Source organism: Plutella xylostella, chromosome 5, assembly GCF_932276165.1.
Source record: "Plutella xylostella chromosome 5, ilPluXylo3.1, whole genome shotgun sequence".
Taxonomy (NCBI): domain Eukaryota; kingdom Metazoa; phylum Arthropoda; class Insecta; order Lepidoptera; family Plutellidae; genus Plutella; species Plutella xylostella.
The window spans coordinates 5,015,418-5,034,197 of NC_063985.1; the positions used below are offsets into that span (position 1 = coordinate 5,015,418).

At 39.0% G+C, this 18,780-nt stretch overlaps 1 protein-coding gene across 1 annotated transcript in view; it reads left to right on the forward strand.

Annotated features, from left to right (window-relative positions):
• Window positions 1–231: 231 nt before the first annotated feature.
• The window catches only part of LOC105389290, a 40,527-nt gene continuing 21,978 nt past the window's right edge, over window positions 232–18,780 (forward strand). Inside the window, exons 1-2 of the mRNA XM_038112838.2 lie at window positions 232–472; window positions 6,779–6,930. Coding sequence (XP_037968766.2) covers window positions 6,817–6,930 — 114 coding nt within the window. The 5' untranslated portion in view covers window positions 232–472; window positions 6,779–6,816. The remainder of the gene's footprint in view (window positions 473–6,778; window positions 6,931–18,780) is intronic.

Genomic DNA, 18,780 nt, shown 5'->3' on the forward strand with positions numbered 1-18,780 from the left:
CTTTTAAATATTGTTAAGGACATTTTATTATTGCCAAATGCAAATTTAAACGCTATGATTTAAATATGAACATAACCAAACTTGACTATAAAATACTCAGACCAACTACAAAATAAAATATATTTTTTTCATAGCTATAAAACCATAGCTTGTAGATGTAGAGTATAAACAAATGATGGATGCGTCGATGCCGCACGGGAGCGGCCCGCGCCGGGCGCCGCGGTTCAATGTTCAAGTGCAGACGCAAACCCGCCGAGACCGTGGAGCGACGCGGCCGCCCCGCGCCCCGCGACTGCATTCCGAATTCAAAATTGCTCACACAAACATTTGAAAATCGAACACTTCCCCGGACGTCTGTGGATTTAAGAAAAATATTGTGTTTTGTGCCTGTACTTTTGATGAAATTGTTGAATGAACACAGTTTTGCGAACATTGCGGTGCTTTGTGTGCACGATTGGGGTCAAATAAAAAGGTAACAGTATAGAAAGTTTTTTTAAATACATTATTGATAACACTTGTTTATTATTTAACAAAAATATTGACCAATTTATTTTTAATAAAAAACCGCTATAAAAAATACGTTAGTTAGCGAGTCCTAACAATGTAAAGACACGAAAACTCGTAGCATTTTTTTCCTATACAAAAGACATCAACGGGAGCACCGATGAAAGTTCTGTCACTCACAGGAAATATAAAATCATATACTGAAGCAAATAGTTCAGATGAGATTTTTAAACTAATACACCTTTTCACAATCTGTCCAGTGTTATAAAAACTTAGTTAAAACACTTATTTATTAAGTGATGATTGTTTAATAATATACATAGTTAAGTAGGTAATGTTATTATCAGTAAAAAATTGAGTTTTGAACAAATAACTTAATACTTAATACTTATTATAATAATAAAACTAATTACCTATTAGTAATGTTATCAAAGTATACATACATATATCAAATAATCATCTTAGTTTTTTGCCATTGTGTTATTATAAAATATATGTACACTCACGAGCAATGAAAAAGTTTCAGTGACTGAAACAGCAATGGCAGTGCATGTATGATAGCTTAAGCACATGGTTAGCAAGAATGTGGTATACAATTAATCTAAGATACACAATTATGAATATACATACATGTAAATGACATGTACTAATATTTTTCCGCTCGGTGTACCTACCTGCTCATAGCAGATTCACATTTGCATAATTTAAATCGCTATAAAACAATAACGCACCGATTACTTGCTGTAATAACTGTTATAGGTAAGTACACATAAAATATAGCTATGTATTTAATTATATACATCTTGTAGGTCTTAAAGTGTCTCTACATAAGGCTAACTTTACAAGAATGAATAGGTACCTATAGTAGCCGACAGTACTCGCAATAATAGATATTACGTTCTATTACCACGTAATAGGAGTTAAATGATTGGTTTTTATTCTCAGAAGATGGCTCTGATAGCATGATCATTTTATAGTGTTTAACAATCATCATGCAAATGTCTAGCATAAAGTGGTTATTTCTGAGATCGATTAACATAAAGTTGTTATTTGGGTCACTTTATCATTCTCACGGAGCATGCATCACTGATTTGATGTGTAGTATTATATTAGATGTGATTTGCTTATCGTGTTAACCTGTCTTATGAATATATTTGCTTGGAAATAGGTATCAACGGGACTTTGTTTTTTTACTAGGCAACTATAATTATTTGTTAAATTGAAAAGCATCTAAATAGAACGTACCTAACTCATTTAATTTTAAATATCTGTCATAAAATTAAAAACTCGTAAACAAATACATCAAAATCGATCTTAAATTGTTAAAAAAACTATTTGGAACACCTCCAAGTAATTCCTAAAATCATCAACGTGTTTATCTGTCGATGAATCTAGCCGATAAATAACCGTTACTTTAATTGTAGCATGCGCGGGCGCATTTGGAGTGGTTTCTATTAACCAATTATAAACCGTTCCTATTTCAAACAGCTTGTATATAGGAACGTACACAACTATGTGTGATGGTGATGAGCCCTGCTATCTGCGGAATGGCTGTACAAGGACTGACAAGGGAGACGACGGGGAGCTTGTTAAAATTTGACGGGTAAAACCTCGTTAGCAAGAAATAACTACACAACCACTGACCCTACTTATCAGACCATCCGGCCGTGAAACCGCGTTAAATTTTCGCTTATATTGGCTTTACTTTTCCGTGAAGTACTAGATTATAAGCAGTAGAGATTTTATTGACTTTGATACAATGTTATTTATATGTAATGAATAAGAACTTAGTCAACCCCACTTAGATTTTAATTATAGTATGGATTAAAAACAAAATGGAGGCGTATCCATCCCATTACCACACATCACATATGGAGTAACCGAGTAATGTATCGGAAAACTCCAGTGATTACCGATATCTTGACACGCTGCCGGCGGCACTGTTACCCATTCAATGTTAATCAGCCCGTTGTGCAATTATCAGCCAGTGACGAACCCTCACTCACTATCGACACACCGTACCTTCGGCGTAGCACGCGATGACGTCACGAAATAGACACTGTTACTGTTAGACTCTTTATGCTCCAGTTACTGCTGTGGGAAGTCTTTTGTTGTGCGTAAGAGGTACCATCGGCGATCACCGCGTAATCGATTATAGCTGAAGTTCGCAGTTAATTGCTAGATGCCGTCATTGCTGGCGGTACCTCCAGGTGGTCGTGAGGCTCGCAGCCACGACCCTCGCCAAGCAGCAGGAAGCGATTGCGATTAAGCACCTACTTATTTTTTTTATGTTTATGCCAAGCTGAGATGATCGGCGATTAGCCTGTCGTCTTCACGGTGCTGTGGCTATAATGACTTTTGTTCAGATTTATATTATTTTATACTCAGATATACGACTGTTTAGGTAGTTAAGTACTGCAAGTATCAGTGTTAGCCTCTGTCTCTTCTTTGTTGTATCATGACAGTGTCTATTGTTTGTGAGCTTTGTTCGTGTTGTCCTAGTAAGTGGAATGGTCTTTAAGAGTTTTATAGCGTCTCATTAGAAGCATTGTGTGCGCGGCGGTGACCGGGTTGGAACCCACCAGTACCGTTCTGGGACCGAATTCCGGCTATTTCGCGGGATCTCACCCAGATTCTGTTTCACGGCTTGTAAGTATGTACATGTTTATCAATAAAAGTTCATTCCTTTGTGACATTGGGCAAGGACAGGGATTTTTGTAAGTTTTAGCAGCCTTTTTTGAATACTTTTTTGAGTGCGGTCAGCGGCAGTGATAAACAGCAAGTGCATAATGCAAAAATCACTACACGTTTAAAAAAATATAAATTGTAATGCAAGGTAACAAAAATTTACATAATGATAATTAAAATAATATCTACTTACCGTAAGTACTTGTACAATGTACATTTTACATCATAATCTTCACTTAAATAATTTTATTGCGTGTGGCAGGGTATTGTCGCACGACGATGTCGGTATCGAAGCTTCACTACATGCTGGCCGATCACGTGGGAACTAGGTTTGTTTACTGTTTACTAATTAACTATCACTGTTTATATACTTGATTTGCATAATAATCGTTATTAAATATAGCGTTCACGTAATAACCTGTAACGGCTGTAACTTATCGATTATCCGCCGTTTGGTTTTTAGGTAGGTACAAAAGTTATGTTATTTGTCTCATGTTATTCTGTAGAATGCTTTTATTGCCTGCTTTGAATTTAATAACTTATAATGATTTTTCCTCGCTTTTTTCCTTTAATGTCGGACAATAATGCTAGGCACTTAGCTAACGACTAGGTAAAGAAAAAACCTACCTAAATGAAAGAGTTGGAAAAATCCAACGTACCTTCTGTCGCACGTTGAAGATTAAAATTCTCCGAAATTCTGCAGTTTAATGCATCATGTAGTGCATATCCGGTTCCCTATCTCTTAGAAAGGTTTCGTTGAATAACCCTCAAGTGAGAAGGTGACATTGACATTGCCCCGGCGCCTGGGGGTCACTCTATAGGTATGACGAAAAACGAAGTTTCGGAGCCACGGCTCTATATCGTTGCATTAAACAGACGATTGTACGACAGCTCTCGTTCGTTCGTTTTTCGTCAGTATAGAGTGACCCTACTGGCGCGTGGCGCCGCCCACACCCCTCGGAAGGCCAACTGAAGTGACAATGAACTGCATCAGGTAAGGAACTTCACAGAATTCAGGGAAACCCTCATAAAGTTGAAGGAACCGTGAAGTTCAATATCACTGTCAAAAAATAAATGCAAATTATAAGTTTACTTTAAGAATGTTGCCCGAGGAACTTGTTGAAAGTTGTGATCGGAAACGATATAATTTTAATTACGATACGAGTTCGTTGACTAAAACCTGTTGTTGTTCTTTGCCGTGCCTTGTCTTGTTGTTATAAAAGACTGTAGTAGTAGGTACGCAACGTCATTATCAATAAGTAATACAATTAATTGATCACGATTTTAATTATAGTAAAGTAACGATGCTGTCATCGGCACTCCTACCCACTATAGTTTTTTTATTACCTAACCTTTAAAATACTGAAAAATAATATACGAACTTAAGATACAATGATGATGACGTATTTAGTTGTAGGTAATCAGACGAACATCAGCCTGATTTAAGGCCCATTCACACATATCAGTGATGCTTCAGGACCTGTGCCAGCACTGAAACATCACTGATATGTGCGATTGGGCCTCTAGCAAAAATGCAGAATTCGAATAACAATCAAAGTCCTCGTTCTAACGCGTTTCTATGGATCCTATTATGATCTGAGTATGTACCTATAATACATGCGTGCTTCAGGAGTGTCCCTCGCGGTTCCCACGGTCTGACTCAGATCTGTTCAGCAGCAAGGTCCTCGCGCCCCACTTGAGCAACTCTACGTGTTAACGATTCATAATTGCTCTCAAACAACGGCTCTTGACTTAGGAAGGACATTGTACTTCACGTGCAATTCACATATTATGAACGGTAGCACGGAATTGGGTACTCGAAAGTATTTCTTAGAAGAGATGGTGTGTGTTTTGAGGTTTCGCTGAAGAATTCATGATTTTAACAAAGTAAAGTGTTGCGAGTACCTACAATACCATAAAGTAGCCATGAGTTAACGGTTGCTGAACCTTTATGTTAATATTTTTTATTAGTCTATTTTATGGTTAATTTAAAGCCTTCCGTATTAATAATATTAACTTAGACATAACTTTGTTAGATTTATAATTTAATTTAATAAAGGTATTTTATAATAAAAAAACAAAGGCAGGCTTGATAACGATCGGCAATTAAAGTTAACATTGGCATTGTTTTTGTTACGTTTTATTATGACAGAGCGTGACACATCAACTTCAAGCAGAAACATCACGTAAAAAGTTCACTATTCATTCATCCGTGTGTACGACAAAATAAAACAATTTGTATCTGGAACTAAAATAATGCTCTTGACCCTGAGGTGAGGTCGACAGTTAGCTTCTTGGTTGCTGCAGTCAACCAACCTACTACGGATAACTAGGTACATCGCAGGAATTGCATAATTAAAAGCTAAATAAGGGCATTCGTAAAGTGGATTCTTAAATAAATTCAATCAGCTGATAAAACGCTGATGTTATCTTTAAAAACTAGCTAATTACATCCCTGTTTGGCTTTTCTTGTATCAAATTAACGGTTGCGATTAATGCGCAGACTGCTCGGGTGTCGTCTATTAATACGACTTGTGCAAACCAGAGGTGCTTGACCGATCAGAATATTCGTTTCAATTGACCTAGCGAAATAAGACCGGTTCTTAAACATAGAATTTGTGACTTATGTAAATAGAATTGTAGTTCTATTATTGTTAACGGGCTGTGCGTCGGGTACCGTTAGCCTACGTCACATTTCTTTACTTCGATTATGTTGATTCAAATGCCGGTTAGTGTGTGACTGTTATCATAATGATAGTCACATTTAACGGTTTCCATATTAGTCGAATATGTGGTCGGCTTGATAACTTTTATTTTTTAATAGCTCCTTTTATCGTTTATGGTAGCTATTAAATCAAGAGTAAGTAAGTGGCTCAACTATTAACTACTTAGTTGTAAACTGAACCGGACCGTTTCTAGAATTTAGCCGACTAAACCTTTACTTGACTTTCATCACACCTCATGTAAGCTGGTGATGATGTATCGCCTGCCTCCGCATATACAATGAAAGTGAGGAATCATTGCGCATGCGCGCCACGTCGCTGGAGGGTTACTCTATACTGACGGAAAACGAAGAAACGAGAGCTGGCGTGCAATCGTCACGTTTAATACAATGACACAGAGGCGTGGCTCGACGAAACTTTGTTTTGTGTCAGTATAGAGTGACCCCCCTATTTCCTATGCAGCGCAGGCGCTCGCTTATCCCGCCACCATTCATTCCTGAGCCGTGTTGGTGTTAGTACCCAGAAATAGACGATGAGGAAGCCCGCTCCTACTCTATAAGGCTATGCTTTTGAGTGTTAGAGCGTTGACACTTTGAACGAAGACTCTGCCCATGTAAACATTTGCAGCATTTCGTGTATCATGTCTTCGTTGCGTGGCCTCGGTGTAATACGATACCTGTTAATTAACGGACATCTCACTACACTAAGGCCACTGATTCATCCCTACTAACCATCCCTCTTGATTCATCATTGTATCCGATGATACAAATGCGTGCTATGAAGAGTTCCAGAAACATTAAAAATTATAATATTGTTTTTGGGATCCCTTATCTAAACTAATGAATACTTCTTCTTACCTCCAGCTCACCCCTATGGTCCAGCGCGTAAGGCGCTCGGCACCATGCACTCGTTCGACACGATGTCCTACGGGCACAAGAAGTACCGGCCGCCGCTGTCGCCCGCCAGCTTCTACCAGCAGGACCTGTACTCCCGCCCCAACACGCTGCGCCCGCAGGTCAGTGCCATAGACTAGCATAGCAGAAGGGCTAGCACGGTGCAAATTTCTTCTTCTTCTTCATTCCTGCTACTTCTCCGAGGAGTCTGGGGCTGACACTAGGCGCTTCCATCATCTGTCGGTGCGCATTTAAGACGTGAAAAAAGTTCTCCGTCGCGCTCGCTCTTGAGGCTGCGCGATGTGCAGCGCGATGCAAAGCTTTTGTCACGTCTTAAATCCGCTCCGTGCTACTAGCCCTGGACTTGTCATAAGAGCGTAGAGATAGACCGTGGGATGTGGGGGACCAAGGATGTTGTGAGCGCGAAGTGGTTACTGGTTGCTAACTCAGGATTCATAGATTTTCTTCGTATCGTTGTGATTTTATTTTATTAGAAGAAGAAGCTTTATTGTTAACATCCTAGGAAATTTATATGTAGGAATTTTATAGCGTATACACGAGTACTGAAGTATCTCTCAGTCTCAGTAGCTTTATCTTTCAGTGTAGACTTGTAAAGGGCTCCCTACTGCGAGAACGCCTGTGTGTTCCCGTCCCGGTGAGATTTAAGTCCAGATAAAAGTTTAATATATGCGCTGCTTAATCTCGATGAGCAAGTCGTGAGCACGATACTAATTTGTTCCTCCTTGAATTTGGTCACACGTACATAACAACCTGTAGGTTTCGACCGACGTTTGATAAGCGTAACTTGGCTTTGAGCCTTGTCGTCGTAGATATGTCAATAGATCCGGGCTAACGGACCGAGTGCGAGCCACGGCCGGCCCGTCGCCGGGCGTCCGGCGACCGCACGGCGTAGTGAATATCAGATCAGTATAATTTCCATGATTACATCTATCGGGAGGCAGAGGGGCCGAGGGCCGCTGGGTCGGTCCCGTTACCGCCACGCCGCAACGGTACCCGCCATCGCCGAATAACAACTGACCGGAGATGATTTTCACGCTCACAGAGCAACAGCACCGATGACAAATGACGAGCGCGGGAAATTAGAGATGCACAGACAACCTAATCAACATTAAGCACTTTTATTAATGATCTCCAGCGGTGCGCATGAATATTCGAAGATCGATGGTTCGGAAACCTCATTGTAAAACAACAAAAGACTAATCCGTAAGATCTTGATAAATGAGGCAGTTCAGTTTTTGCGACCTTTAGGAAGTAGACTGACAATTTATGACGTGGCGATATAAATATTGAGCTTTATTGTTAGGATCGTGTAAATTACATTTGTGTACCGGAAGACGCTGTCGGCGTCAAGTATGTTTAGTTTAACACTCAAGACTGTTGTCGTTTGTTGGCATGTCGCCTTCACGATCTATTTGTATGAGTGTCAGAAATAATAAAACGTACATAAACATCCTTAGCCTTAGATCATTTATAATTCATGCATGTTACGCAGTATATCTAGGTATAAAATTAAATTGATCTACATGTTCTACGAAGCACTAACCGGCCCTTCACGTGTAATAGTAACCAAATCCTGAAGCTAATGTTATAAACCTAACTGCACTTCTCTTAAAAACCATAATTTGTAAAAAATATGTCAAGTAGTGAAGTGACGCGACCGGCTCCACACCCTTACTCCTCCGTAAAAGCCTGCAGGCAGGTTGCGCAACGTTACCGCAGACTGATGACTCGTTTAAAATTTACAAGCTTTTTTCTCATTTTCATTTGGACAAAATTCATTTCGCCTTACACGTCCACGATTAATAACTGTTGTTTAAGGTGCTTTAAGCTCTCGCTGGAACTCGATCGCCGACGCATTTGGGAGTGACAATAAACACCTGTTACACAGTACACAGAACACTGCGTGAATAAATTTGAATAGAATGTGTTGATATATTCCGAGGCGAAGCTAACAGTACCGGCGGCCTCTTCATGTCTTCATCAATCGAGGACCGGCTCAGCCCCGCGCAGCTCGTGGCCACATCCGGCTAACGGACGCACACCGGCAATATTCGACTGTTATTCACACTTTACACCTCAATGTAGCCATTGATACGAAATTTTAGTCAATTAGACTATTGTATTTTTATTATAGGCAACAATTTTATTTATCATTTACGATTCAAAACCTAAATTGAACAATAGTAATGTTCGTTGTGAATCAAACCAAAACAGACGTGGGCATTGAACACCCGAATAAGACAAAAAAGACGGTCAATCTCATGCTCTAGTGAGCTAGATCGTAGCCATCGCACCAAAAACAGAAGTGCGTGCGGTATAAGACCCTGTCTACGCACAAGTAACGGTACAAACAGAATTTATAGCGATAATAAAAATGTAATACAAGTAATACTAATAACAAACGCTTCGTCTAAGTACCTGTGTGTAAGCTTGAAGCTCTGTCGAATGCGGAGTTTTTGCGCGATGCCGCACGCTCCGCGGGGCGCGTGCGCCGCAAAAACGCAATAGCGTGGATGCCGCGGCGTCACTCACTGTGAACACTACTCTGGTCTCGTGGCCTAGGTCTCAGCTACGTTAATAGTACCAGATATACTCGTACCTACGTGTTTGTTCGGACTTGTAAGCTACATAATTATTCTTTACTAAATTATCGTTCGAGTAAAATGTGTCTACTTAATCTAATGCGTTCTCCCGCCTCTATAGTGAGGAGTTATTAGATAGTTACTCTCTATGAGATGTGGTACAGCAATAGACCTGACGAAGCTTGGTGGCTGCCGTAACCGCAAAGAATGCTTTGACTTAGAGCCTATCCGCTTCACATAATTCTTCTTCCGGGCAATTCCAGCTCGAAAGCTGTTAACGTTTTTCTATGGGGTTCTTGAATGTTAGAGCAGCCTCGTATATACAGGGTGTTCTCTGTGCTTCTGATAGACATAATGGGTGTAATAATAATATGATTTATGATGTAAGTTGCTCACGAGTGGGTCGGGGCGCACGAGCGCGGCGGCGCGGCACGCAGCGAAGAGGAGAATCTGCAAAAAACCGGGAAGCGGCCCAGCTCTAACTGATGCTGCTTATGAATAATGAAGAATGGACTTCCGCGTGTGGGCTTAATTGCCCCTCATACATGGCGGGCCCGCGCATGCGCCGCACACACATGTAGCGCGCGCCGACCGTGACCGCCGTGATGTAACTCCGCGCTGCCAGCATCGAGCACAGCCGTGAACTTGACAACATCCAAGTTCGGTAATTGTACTCGATACAATTAAAGTTACATCGGTGGTCTTATTATGAGACAATAGACAATAGTCCGGGGCCTGGGAGCCATTGTCCGTGCACGTTGACCCGCGGGTCGCCAGACACAACCGTTCCAAATTCAAAGCGGGACTTTCCAGTTAACGATCTTCATTTTATAAAAATGAAAATATCTCATGGAATTAACTGTTTATACTACTTAGGGACCTACTAATATTGGGCAATGCGTGAATGCGGTCCACAATGCAAATGAACTTGATCTTGGAGTTCAAGATACAGTAAACCCATTTGTTATATAAAAATATTGTAAGTTAGTATCTACTTATGCATAAGAAATGCGGTGAACTGTTAGTTTATTTCTTTATGTCCCCGGTCACCGGTGATGCACAGATAGCGTTACTTTACCGCCACCAGCCATTAAGTACCTATCTGTAGTTTTAATTTTTTTGCTGCAATAACGTAAATAATTAATTGAACACCTTCAGCACCTGTTAAGAATACATAATTAACCTAAGTATATGCAGACCATCACACTTGCCCTAAGTTCTTAAGCGGTGATGTGTATAATTTGTTCAATGAACGAGAATAAAAAAAGATACCAAAGTAATAGATCAATCTGAACTAAACAAAGCTAGCTGAGCTAAAATCAGTGCTGAACCTATCATAGCCCATAGCCCAACAATAAAATCATAAAGATAAGTAAAGTGAAGATACCAATAGCAGCGTTTACTAAGTGAAGCCAATAGGAATGCCAGTGGTAATGGTTCACCCGCGGACAGGCCCATCAGTACATCGATACTCGCACTCGAAGCGCGATCACTCGGTGCCTTCAGAAACCAGTCCAGGAGAGTCACTCTAGCTTCACAAACGAGGAACCAACGAGAGCTGTCATGCAATCCGTATGTTTAATGCAACAAGATAGAGTCGTTGGCAATGCAGCGCATCGAGACTTAGTTTATCGTAGTCTAGAATGACCCCCGGCCACACGGGCATTGTCTCATTTTATGGCAGCCTCTGGACATTAAATCGTCTGCAAATTCTATCTATGTGGGAACCTTCATCAATTTACATTGTGAACATTACTACGCCGTTTTTCAGACACAAATTAGTCAGAATTTTTGGTCTCAGAATACTTCATTTTAAATCGACAAGGAAGATTAAGTTGAGGTCACTGCATATATTATGGTAAATTTTTCTATTGTTATTGGGAGTAGGGCATGCAATACCGGAACTATTTTCAATACCGGTATTGAGTTCCGGTATTGCAACTCAATACCGGGATCCCGGTATTAATACCGGTATTAGATTTCCTTGTAATAAATGGCATATATTGTGATTAAAGGTCGTATAGGTCAAAATAAAACGAGAAAAAGCAATGAAATTCAGTTTTTTGTAATAGATTTTACGAGAATTGAGTATTAGAGTTTAAATTTTATAATAAATTATTATTTTTACATCCAGTGTCCGTTTACGCATGGACAACAGCAGATATCAAACGACCGAAAACTGCATCAAACGGTTGGAAACAAGTGCGCTTTCACAGTACATAGGAATACTATATCTTAATCGCTTTATTATAGCCTAAAAAAGTCCGATTCCGGTATTACTTCAATACCGGTATTAACTTTCAATACCGGTATTGAAAAAAGCGTGAATTTTGTCCCTGATACCGGTATTACGAATACCGGTATTGCGGTATTGCATGCCCTAATTGGGAGGTTGAGATGTCCTTTTAATATGCCGTCGTCTAAGTAAATAATTTGGTAGAATGTGTAGTAACTTTTAAACTATATAGGTAAGTAAGCCTACCAGCAGTGATCTGTCTGGTTGTTTTTACTACTGGTACTTGTGTACTGTACAAATTCAATGTATTTTGATGTTCATAAATTAAAACAATTGATATGATGACAAATCACATCTCTTCTAAAGATCATGAATTTATAAATATTAACGGATTGCGTGCTGCAAGAATTTACTTTTTATGATACTACGATAGCCTATTCTCTAAGAGCTTGTTTTAGCAAAAAAAGCTGCTGTCCTAATAGACCCATTAAACCTCACGCAACATTCATAGTTTTACAGGGTGATGTTATAATGGCAGTAAGTCGAAAGAGGTCCTATTTTAATAGAACAGGTTCCCATAAGTTCTAAGAATTAAAAATGGCGGTTGTAAAGTACAAATTTTGTAGTTGCAACGTAAAATTTATGGCGTGACTAATTAAATTTATTATTTACATATATACTGTCGTAAACGCCTAAGATATAAAGAATGTACCTGACGCTTTATTTACTGCTAAAATACTGTTGAATTCACATTATATCTAGAGAACCAATACGTTATGATGATTAAACATAAAAAACAAACCCATGAATTCGGAATACAATTACACTACAACTTGCAAGACAACATAAAACAAGAATTCAGGACAAAAATACAAAAAGTCTCATTTACTAGAGCGGGTGTCTGGTGTTGTCGTAACAAGAGTGTTACGAGAGCGGGTTGCTCGCCTTGCACTTGGCACAACTCGTCTTCAGTGCAACAGCCGCTCACGGCCAACCACCCAGCGGCAAATAAACAACCGCGTAGTGCGACCAGCCAGCTTCACTTCACTAGATCGAGGCGTAGCTACGAATAGTAATTGATTTGATTAGGTATATAACTATTTTATAGGTTAGTTTGATCAGTGTAATTGTGTATGGAAAACTACCTGTAATTGAAGGCGCATTTGAGAATCCAAAGGATGCTAAAGGTGTGCAATCTAAGGATATCCATAGATGGAGTTTGAAAACGATAAAATTAATTGAAGTATAAACTTAAATAAGTAAATTAGTTCTAGCATAACTATAATTATAGAGAAAAGTTAAATACCGTAATACCGTCAATGGACAACATTTCAAAAAACTAAAGCTGCTATAAATCGAAAACCATTTCGAGATTTAGCTCTAAAGGCCACAAAAAAAATGTTTTTGTATTTTTTGGATGTATCATTTTCGAGAAAATCATAAAATAGTAAAAAAGTGCTGATGACGTCATGCATCAGGTGCGATGCATTTTGATGATCAAAGCCCATAGATTTAAAAACAAAGTAACTGTCACTTTCATTTTTGATTGACGTTGACGTTTTATCGTGACGTTGTTGTTTATTTGGGTCATTTTCATTAATTATGTTCTGACACTTTCTGACTATTTTTTTTATTTATTATTAAGAGATGACCTCTATATAATATGTTCCAGAGCATGCCACCGCCTACACAGTTGAAAAAATGCTTCTGCTTATTTTTTTACATGATAAGTACCTACTTTCCATCATCAGAAATATCAATGTCATTTGAAAATGACCCATTTGTTGGTTGGCATGTAAACAAAGTTTAAATGTCACTTGTCAGTGTCATTTATGTTTTTTTTCGAGACTCAGGCAATAGACAAAAATAAAAATATAGCCTAATATGTGACGTCACTTCCGGTTTTAAAATAATTAACTTTAAAGTTAAAAATAACTTGCAAAAATTAATGTATATACAAAGTAAAAAAATACGGGTTCACTAATTTTCTATAAACTTTCCGAATAGCTAATAAAAATATAGGGTAAAGAAAATGAAATGTTGTCCATTGTAGACGTAAAAGCCATTTAAGTTACATGTGGAAGTAATAATAAAAGTATTGGAGTAACGAGCAAATGCAATGTCCTTAAGCTCTGAAAGCTCACGGGAGTCACGGGTCTATATTTAGCCGAGCACCAGTAACCTGTCCTGCCGCGGCCTAATTAAATACATTCCAGTAGAAAAACAAACTAGCTCTATTTATTAGTAGGTAAGTAAATAAATACATTAAGCGTAGCCCATACAGAAAGAACCATGCAAAAACCGTGTCAAAGTAGCCTCTTTACCGGAAAATTCAAAACAAAGCTTTGTCTTAGCGTCAAGTGGAAGGTGGAAGTCATTTAATGTAATGTATATTAGCGTTTATCTTTGACAGAAACGAATTGCAATTTTAGCCAAGGAAAGTGGACACAAGTCGGTCAGTGGTCCAGACCAGCCTTTCTCTTCAACACTTCGGGAGACATGAAATGAAATAAAGACATTGTGCAGAAGACTTCGTGATGTAGTGTTTCCAATTGTTGTGAAAGTGAACGAAAGTGTTTCTATTATTAAATGCAAAATGACTTTTTTGGTTTTGTTTCAGTGATATGAAATGTACTTTCAACACCAACACTCAATTAATTTGAACGGTTCCAACCACATATTTCCATACTGGGGAGTCGATACCACGATAGTAGTAGTAGTTGATCTATAATGGCAATCTGCTTTTTGCTCTACTTTATCAAAGTCAAGTCGACTTGTGTGACTTGTAGACTGAAAGCGCAAACCATTCTAGATTGTATCCGCCAGTTAAGCAAATCGAGGCTTTGCGGTCAGCACCGCGGCAACCTGCCAAAACTTACGTCCTGGAATGCGCCCGCTGTCTGCAAATTAATGCTGCTGAACCTTATGATAAACGAATCAAGTCATTCACTGCTTGGAAAGACCCCCGCCTGGTCAAATTCTGCATGTGCGGTTTATTACCTGTCCAATAACTCGCAAGAGTCGCAAGGTGGGTAAAATGTATGGCAGATGTAATTTCGATAATGAACGAGAAAGCAATCAACTTGCTTAAAAACTTTGACGTAACAATAAGTCCTCAGCGGGGTGGTGCTGGTGCGCCAATTTATTATAAAGTAATGAGAGAACGAGGGGAGAAAGAAGAAGGGTTCAACGACTGGCGATGCGCCTGCAGCCCATCGTGGTGTCAACTAGTAACCACATGCTAATTACATTCTACACTCACAAAATAATTACCATACTAACGTACGTAACGAATACTTACTTAACTATAGACATCTACGTGTCTCACGATCCGTTTTCCATATCCATAAAACCATGCTCAAGCCGGTTTAAACACGGAATGCAGACGACTCCGATTATAAATTAAAATAATAAATAGTAGAGTTAACAGTCCATTATAGTTAAAACTTCTATTAAATAGTGCTATCAATTTTAAATCTGTACCTGTTGGTATGAATGAGCAGCCTCGGACGCGGCTGATTGCAGGGTTCACGTAGAACAGAACAATGCTCATTATAGGTAATAGATTGTGCCGATGCCTCCACTAACTATAATCTTAGCTCAGCTTGCCTCAAGGTATTCACGTGTTATTTATTGCGGAAAAATATAAATTATAAATATATATAAATACTTACTTAGTGAAGCAAAATTATCTTATTTTGATACAGACGAGTAGCCGATGAAAACTGTAAAAACCTCAAGATGGATGGAAAAGTTTATATCGTGCCCACGCAAAGATGAATCTACAAATCTCATTAGCGCTTTTTAAAAAGAAGCAATTGTCGGTGGGAGTTATAAAATGCATTGCACAATGCGCAGTAAATCCTCGTTTATCACAACATTCTGACAAGTTTACTCGAGATGTTGTTTAAAATTGAAGAATAAACTTTTATGTGCTGAAGAAGTTGCTGAGCCCTCTCCGCGGAAATGTTTTAAAGAAGCTTCATGTCCGACCAGCGTCGTTTCATGGCCAGTTGAAATTGGTTATTAAATGTTTTTTTTTCATATTACCGTGGTCTTACGTGTTTCCGCGCAAAGACTTTATTCTAAAAACTTACAAAAACTCTGCGGTTAAGTAAGTAAGGTATTGGTAAAAACAACAATTGCTGCTCATTAGCTTTGATATGAGAATGGTGATGGGCAGTAGTTAAGTACATTGATTAACTCATTACTTACATTTATAAGTTGCAGTGAGTAGGTAGTTATTTAATAATAAGTACATAATTCTCTACCTACAAGATGCCTAATCAACAGGCCAATCCAGCAGCTACTGACTTCATACGATATCGTCCTATATAGTAATCTAAGTAGTAATCGCGTGGCGTCATCGAATTCTTAAAAATTTGAAAAGTGAAAATATTTACCTAAGTTCTAAAACGTACATGATGTGGTGACCTAAAAACCATGTCGTTTTGAGACAAAAGTAGTTTTTCTCCAAAAACGCTATGACTCAGTAAAGTTTACCCACATCTTTTGTATTTGGATAATATCTTCTGCTCAAAGGAAACGCTGATAATAACATGGATAAGCTTTTAAACGAGGAAGTAGAATTTTGAATAAAGCCGGTTGTGTTTACGCTACTTTGTTTAACGTTTGGTCATTCAACTTAAAGAAATTCCCATTGAGTGTCTAATAAGTACATATACCTACCTATACCCACGACGTATAGATCTACCCTCGTTATCGGAAAATAATATTTTTTCACAAGGGTTGTTGGTAGCCTAGTGGGGAATACGTCGCTTCATACAAAGAAGGCTCAAGTTCGAAAGAAGAAGTCCTAGAATAAAATTGTTGGCGTGTAGTTCGACAGAGACGTTGGAGTGTAGGGGCGTGGGCGAACTGGGTCGCTGACCTGAGTCCTTGACCTACTCTCTCTTTTCGAGAATGTTACCGGCAACCTTGTCCTTATAGAGGTTATTAAAAAAAAGAAAAGGAAAGCCATAACGACTTCTTGATCGTAGAGAAAGTTTTGAATATCATAACTCGCTCTATTTTAAAAAAGGTGGTGCGTAAGAATAGGAACCATAACAGGTTGATTACATTGTATCAAGAAATTAAATGCTAATAATCAGATGCTAAGCCCATAGTTAGAGCAATTTCAAGAACAAGGTAGGTAACTAGGTATTTCCCTATTTCCGCGAGTCTGCAACATTCTGCAACGAATAACTTTAAAGAGTCTTGATAGTTAAGTACCTAACATTTATCTGCTGGTTAACGTAAATGGACATTTAAATCAGTTTCCGTTATAATTTAGATTTAGAACGGCGTTCGATTCGTAGACGGCTGCTCAGCATGCCATGAACCGGTGAACCGGCTGAACTTGATCGGATAGAGAACCATAGAGGCCTTCTAGCTTTTTTTTTATAAAATCGGAGGCACGGAGAATCGGTAGAGCAGTGCGGCGTATCGCACGCGGTCCCGTTAGGCGACACAATCGGCGCGTGCGACGCACACGCCTGCCTGTGGTGTCCCTGCTGGAGGCTAGATCATGCATCCAGATTGTTGAGCTGCTGTGATTTACTTTGTTTCACTTAAGGGTGGATTTCAACAAGTCCTAAAAAATCTTCATTTCCGTGGACTTTTTTATTTTAAGGTTTTTTATATTAGAAAAACGCTTTTATTAAAGTTTTTGTTAATGTTAGTGTTCTTACTAAATGGGTAGCAGATAAGTTAAAAACTGAACGAGATACGGATGATTAAAAATTTCGTGCCACGGCGATGAAACATGCGTTCACGGCAATGAAACAAGCGTCCACGGCAATGAAACAAAGGCCCACGGCAATGAAACACACTTCCACGGCAATGAAAGAAATGTATACAATGGAAATGAAAGAATCAATCCACTGCAATTTTTAAAAAGACTGTGAGGGAAACGCAAACTTAGACAGGTATGTATGGCAGAAATATTTGGATAGATATTGGAACGAAAGAAAGAACGACAGTATGTATAAAAAAATAAGAATATAGTATGGAATTCTCTAAGTAGCATTATGGGGTCCGTATTGCGACGTATAAAACAAAATGTTTCATTTCACACTAATAACGTTCACAATATATAATAAACCTTACCTATAACATCTCTATTTTCATAAGGTATAATATCCAATTCGTAAACTGTTCATTTTATGTAAAATTCATAAAATATACCTACTATAATATGACATAATCTGTGCTGAATTACACAACACCGGCAAAACACCTAGCACCAAAATATAAAAATAGGTGCGGTTAGGTGCACATGTTGGTCAGCTAAGCGTCTCCCTACATAGCGCCAATAACAATAACGCAGTCAAAACTCCTTGCACCAAAACCTAAACATAGAGCGTCTCCCCATGTAGCCCCGATTCGCTTTTGATGAACATGTGCACATAACCGCTCCTCCTCGCTTTTTGAGAAAAGGATCATCGCACCTATCTTTAGGTTGTGGTGCTAGAGGTTTTGATTGTGTTGTGTAATTTAGCACAGATTATGTGATATGATAGAATATTTTATGAACTTTATGCTAAATCATAGTATATTTTAATTGGTATAATAAAATGAAATGTACATGTTATCATCATCAGCCTATAATCATCCAATGCTGGACATAGGCCTCTCCCAAGGAGCGCCACAACACTCGGACCTCGGTCTTCCGAATCCAGCCACTACCGGCTACCTGCCTAAGCTTGCATATTTTGACAGCTATGTTGGTAACCTTAGTCCTCTGACGTATAACCTCTTTTCTGATACCATCCATTAGAGAAACCCCAAGCATAGCTCTCTCCATAGCACGCTGAGTGACTTGAAATCGGTGGACCAGTCCCACCATCAGTGTCCACGTCTCTGCACCATATGTCATAACTGGAAGGGCGTAATGGTTGAAGACTGTTGGATGCGCCTTTCAGCCTCCTTGTCAAAGTTGCTTCTACCTAGCCGAATAGTCTGCCTCAGGTAGTCATATTATTGCACAACTTCGATAGTTGTCTCACGAACGATCACCGGCTCCGGTTTTATGTGAACATTCTACATGAGTTTTGTCTTGCCCAAGTTCATACGGAGGCCTACACGTTGCAAGCAGCATTAAGGCCACTTAGCATCCAGCTGAGTTCCTGCAG